A 5,970-nucleotide genomic window follows, 5' to 3' on the forward strand; every position below is an offset into this window, starting at 1 on the left:
GCCACGGCGGAGGCGGGAGCCGCCTGGAACGGAAGCAGAGCACAGGGCCGTGAGCTGTCCCCCGGCCCACGTGGGGACCCAGGGGCTCTCACCGTGGAGTTAACTGGAGAGCAGGTGGCGAGGCCGGCGAGCATCGCGTCCATGTTACAAAAGAGGGACCCGAGGCAGACGCGGGACCGCATCCCGCAGGTGGTGGTGACTCAGCTCTGGGAGGCACGGCTCCCGGGTGGCTGGGCTCCGGCGCCCCCTGCTCATCCGGCTGACACGGCCACGCCCTGATTGCGCTCAGGTCCGAGGCAGGTCGCACACACGCACACAAAGGACTGGCTGGGCTGGTTCGCTGACAGCTCGTGGCCGCGCATGTGCATGCCCGGGTCCGACGCAGAGGACACGCCCCTTCCACTGGGCAGCCTTCCCCACCGTCCCTGGTGCAGAGGGTCCCTCCCCGAGTCCCCGAGCAACTGGACCTCACACCACCCACTGCTCCTTCCCTGGAGCTAAAGTTCAGATCACAGGAGAGGCCAAACGACATATTCCCCAGTTACGGGGGGAGGGGGCGGGGGGGGGGCAGGGGGGGGTCCCTGTCATTCAGGGAGGGAAAGCCCACATCCTGGAAGAACAAGCAAAGAATCAGCAAAGGGAGAACCCTCAGCGCCTCAACCCTCAGCATTGGGCTCTGCACCCGCCTGGAGCGTCAGAGACAAGAGCTGAGTCCGTTCTGTGTGACCCCGGCCCAACCCCGACCCTCAGAATCGGCCTTCCCCCCGCCCCCCAGTGGCCGGCGACAGAGTAAATGGTCCGATCGGCCACTGGACACCGGGAGCGGCCACAATACACGAAGGAAGAGCGATGGACACTAGTGAAGAGATGATTATAAATCTGTTGCCTTTTTTGCTGCTGTTAACCCTCACCCAAGGTTATTTTTCCATTGATTTTGAGAGAGAGTGGGAGAGGGAGAGAAACATCAATGTGAGAGACACACCCATTGGTTGCCTCCCGCACGCACCCGTTTGGGCTGGTGATCAAACCTGCAACCCAGGTACATGCCCTTGACTGGGAATCAAACCCATGACCCATCCGTGGTGTTCTAACCACTGGCCCACACCGGCCAGGGCCTAAATCCATTGCCTTCAAAAAATGAAAGTATTATAACTGTATTCAGAAAACTGGCCACTGAAACACTGCAGGGATTCAATCACATCTAGGTGACTTTTGTAAACAGTCACCTATAAACCCAGTTTATTACAGAATCAAAAATAAAACCCAAGCTTCCAGGCTCCTTGTGTAACCCGCCTGGTCTAAGGTTTCACACTGGAGGATCCTGGTGCCGAGTTTTCCAGCGCCGCAGTCCTTGGTGCTTTAGTTGCGATCAATACAGCTCTCTCCTGGGTGAAATCTCGCTCAGTTACACGTGTATCCATTTCCCCCCCTTTTGTTTCTAGCCTCTAACGAGAGAGGATGCTTAGTGAGCTATCGATCACTGCTTCACAAAGACTTCAGCCAGACAATTAGGCCCGTGGCAGTTCAATGGCCCTTTATCAGCCTGCATGCTCTCCCAAGCAGGCCAGGTGGCACCTGCAGGGGGACCCTCCCTCCCCAGCCCCTCCCTAACACTGAGGAGCCGGTTAGATGCCCGCCCACCAGGGGACTCCAGAGGCAGAGGTCAGATCTGTTACTCTACAGCAGGGGTCCTCAAACTACGGCCCGCGGGCCACATGCAAATACAAATATTGTATTTGTTCCCGTTTTGTTTTTTTACTTCAAAGTAAGATATGTGCCGTGTGCATAGGAATTTGTTCATAGTTTTTTTTTAAACTGTAGTCCGGCCCTCCAACGGTCTGAGGGACAGTGAACTGGCCCCCTGTTTAAAAAGTTTGAGGACCCCTGCTCTACAGCGTCTTATCCTGCCAAACTCGCAAACTGAAAAGGAAAACGGTGCGTTGGACTGTTCCCATTTAGGCTTTAATCATAATAGCGAACAATACACGAAAGGCCAAGGAACAACCTGGACTGTGAGCAGGTGTGTCGTGGAACAGGCGTGTCACACAGCATTCACCGGCAAAGCGCACAGAAAACTGACCCCTGACCCCGGGGACTGCACGGAGCCGTGGCCCAGCAGACGCGTCCACACCCTGACCCCTGGACTCAGCGGCTGGGCCTGACTTGGAAAAGGGGTCCGTGCAGATGGAACGGATGAAGTACTGCGAGATGAGGCCCCCAGGCCAATGCCGAGTGTCCATGGAAGAGCAGGACAGAGAGGCAGGGACACGCGGAGGGAGGCCGCATGCAGACAGGGGCAGAGGAGGGAGCCACGGAGGGCCCCCAGCCAGTGCGCTCAGTGGTTAGAGCATCAGCCTGCGGCCCAAAGGGTCTCGGTTCAATTCCCGGACAAGGGCACGTTTCTTGGTTGTGGGTTCGATCCCCAGCCCCAGGTGGGCATGTGTGGGAGGCACCCAACCGTGTGTCTCTCTCATACCAGTAGCTGTTTCTCTCTCCTCACTCCTCCTTCCCTCCCTCCCCCTCTCTCTACCATCAATGGAAAAAATATCCTCGGTGAGGGATACAAAAAAATGCAGGAAGTGGCCTCATCCTTCAGAATCACTACGGCTGGATAACGTGCGTTACCGCGATCCTGACGGAGCCGTGAACATGTGCTCCCCCAGCAGGTGCGTCAGCACAGGCGCGGATGACTGCGTCACCGTTCCCGCAGGAAGAGGTTTCCGAGCCACACCCGCTGCCCTCCGCTGCTAACGTCACCCACTGCTCTGACGGGAAAAGTCAGTGTGAACCGAGCGGGGTCTTACGTTGCCATCCACTCCCGAGGAGCTGCTTAGCACGTACTCCAGCTGGAAGACGACGGCGAAGGCGGGGTGATGGACCATCTCGGGGAGTCGGAGGTGGCTCCTCAGGACCAGAGCCTGGTTTCCAGAGCTGGTCAAGGACACAGGGCGGGGCGCGGGGGGGGCGGGGCGAGTCAGGCATGGCTCTGGCAGCACGCCCCCCTCCCCCCCTCCCCGGGCACTGCACTGAGCTCCTCTGTGTTGGCTCCCAGGGTGACTCCCTAAACCAGGGCCTTTTACTGGGGCCACAGTGAGCAGGTTTTAAACTGCCAGAGGTGTCGGAGGGTGGAGGGATGCGGCCAGGCTCTGGGAGGCTCCACCTCCAGGGCCGGCTCTGCCCACCTGGGGGGGTGGGGGGCAGCCCTTAGAGACGCCTGGTCCTGGGCTGGGAGGCACAGCTGGAGCCCAGCAGCAGGAGGACTGTCTCCTATTCTCCTCGTGCGAGACACTGAGCTCAGGGCGCACAGGGGAGCAGCAGCGTCTGCACAGACTGCAGGCGGCCATCGTGGGGAGCGGCCCCCATACTAATTCCAAAACTCACAGCACAAAACAGGACGTACCCAACCTCCCAACACCGAGGGCGGCTCCAAACGAGTGGGGCTTAGCGAGAGGAAACCAGGCCCCGGGGAAGGCCCGGTGGGCGAGGGCACACCTCACCGAGGGAACTTCACGTGGGTGCCCGCTCACTCCTCCCCGGGCGGGACTCGGACCGGGAGCGTACCTGGACTTGGAGGAGGAGCCGACTTTCCTGCTGAAACTGGCAGAGCGCGTCAAGGCCACGTCCATCTCGGGCACCAGCACCATGACCTGCGGCCTCTGCACGAAGCCCAGACCGTTGTGCGCACCGACACACAGACGCCGCTCGGCGATCTCCAGGGCGCTGCTGTCCAGCGGGCCGTCCCCCTGGGAAGAGCACAGGTCAGACAGCAAGAGCCTGGGCGGGAGGGGAGAGGGGGCTCACAGGAAGGCTCCTGGGGGAGGCGTGAGCAGAGAGGAGAGCCGGGGACAACTTCAGGCCTTTGCAGGTCACACGGTGCTTAGTGGCAGAGCCCCAGCAAAGGGCAGACACGTCAGCCAGTGGGAACTGGCTGGCCGAGGGCACTTCCTAGGCAGCGTGGGGTTCTCTCACAGTGCAACCTTCTCAAGCAATGCACCCCCGATGCCCCGTCACCAAACTCTTGCCGTTCCCAAGGCTGAGCCGCCATTCTCAAGATGCGCCAAACTGGCAGCCGGGACTCGGCGCCCCTCACAGGACCGGGTGCTCTGAGGCAGGGGAGCCCCACCTCCCACCCCCGAGGAGGAGGCGCCTAGAGGCAGGTCCTGAGGTGTCCCAGCCTCCGCCTGGGCAGGACGCGGCACAGGAGACGGGGCAGCAGGAAGAGGGAGCCTATTCGGCAGTAAGTCATAAACCAATAACAACGGAATCGAATCTGCCCCGAAGTGAGGGCTGGATATTAAAGTGTTTCATCTTAACAAAACTGTGCAGGCGCCGGAACGAACGAGCCAGGACGGCCTCCGGGCTATTCCTGGTATTAAACTGGTGATCGCTGCCAACCATCCCGGAATTTCACTGTCCCTTCCCCAAGCGGAACGGCCCTAAACGCAGCCGTTAATCCTCGAGTAATGAAAACAAACAGCAGGACGGCCGAGTGTGTGCGGAGCCGGGAGCGACGGCGAGGACGGGAAAGCACGCGGTGAAGTGGTTTGTGGGGAGGCCCTGCGAGCTCTCCGCCTCGCACAGGCCCCCTGAGCGCGAGGGGGCAGCGGAGCCGCACCCGGACCCCGACTCCACCTCAGGCACCGGTGCCGTTTCTCTTCCAGGTGGGACCCCGTTCTCTGGAGCTGTTTTCAGGGACAGCCACCTGTTTCACGTGCGTGTGTGTGTGCATGTGTACACATGTGTGCAATTAATAACCGCTGACGGCTGAGACAACAGCACGGGCACCAGTGGACTGAGGCACTCTCGCTCTCAACAATAAGTATTAACCCTTTTCGGTCCAACCTCGAGGCTGACTCGACAGACCAGGCGCTAGAAACAGGTCCAACGTCGAGCAATAAGAACATTAAAAAGTTCAACATTCAATCCCGTCAATTAATTTGGACCAGACTGTTTGAATTCCAAAGATAACGTTGGACCACAAAAGGTTAAGGCCTACTGTGCGCAGACACTGCCACTCCCATCAGGTGCAGTGCTGAACCACACGCGCCCGCCCTCCTGGGCAAGCACTCCAAGGGGACCCCGGCCAACCAGTGAACAGGCTGGAGTGGGGCTCTGAGAGGAGCCCGCAGAGGGGAGGTGGGGCAGGCAGCTCTGCACTGAGACCCAAAGCCTGAGGCCTCCACAGGGATCTGGACGAGGCACGTCCCAGACAGGGAGCTGCGTGTCAGAGGCCCCGCTGGGCACGAGGCGTTGCCCACGACTGCGGGGCGGGAGTCACCCAGGACTACAGGGCGGGAGTCACCCACGACCGCGGGGCGGGGGGAGGCACGGTCACATCCAGGCTGCCCCATACAGGCTCCAGGTGAAGAGCGGGCAGGAGGGGCTCATGGGCAGGAGAACCGGCAGGGTGGGAAGGAGGAAGACGCTGGGCTTTCTGGCCATCCCCTGGGAGGAGCCGAGCACCTCATGTCCGTGCTGAGCACACGGTTATCTCCGGAGCGTCCCGTGCTCGTCTGGGGACTAACTCACTTATCAGATGGGGGCTGGTTCCAGAGGCATCGGAGTGAGTGTTCATTAGCGTCACCATCAAAGTTACCACAACAGGCTTGGTCGCTCTCCAGCCACAAAGAGGGAAAGGACAGGCGCAGGCCCGTGGCAGGGCGCCCCCCCCCCCCCCCAGGGTGGCGTTAGGGGCCCTGCCCGCCCTGGCATCTCCCCGCTGGGACTGAGCTGCGCGGCGGAGACAGTACCTCCCGGAAGTGGTCGCTGATCAGGAGTTCCAGAAGCTCCTCCTCGAATTTCTCAAGGGAGGGGTACAGCGTGAAGAACACCTCGTCCAGGTACCACGTGACCGACTTCTGCAGGCGCGGCTTCCGGAGGGCGTCACCTGGAACAACCAGACCCCGTTCCTGGGAGGTCAGACCAACCAGCAGGCGGAGGGGACAGCGCGGCCCTTACCCGCGTCCCGGG

The 5,970-nt window shown here is 60.7% G+C and overlaps 1 protein-coding gene across 1 annotated transcript in view; it reads right to left on the reverse strand.

The window, feature by feature from the left end:
• NPHP4 (nephronophthisis 4) overlaps window positions 1-5,970 on the reverse strand; it is a 98,379-nt gene that overhangs the window by 70,490 nt on the left and 21,919 nt on the right. Inside the window, 4 exon segments of the mRNA XM_014546192.1 lie at window positions 3-23; window positions 2,805-2,931; window positions 3,562-3,743; window positions 5,751-5,947. Coding sequence (XP_014401678.1) covers window positions 3-23; window positions 2,805-2,931; window positions 3,562-3,743; window positions 5,751-5,947 — 527 coding nt within the window.

This window comes from Myotis brandtii, unplaced genomic scaffold, assembly GCF_000412655.1.
Source record: "Myotis brandtii unplaced genomic scaffold, ASM41265v1 scaffold434, whole genome shotgun sequence".
Taxonomy (NCBI): Eukaryota; Metazoa; Chordata; class Mammalia; order Chiroptera; family Vespertilionidae; genus Myotis; species Myotis brandtii.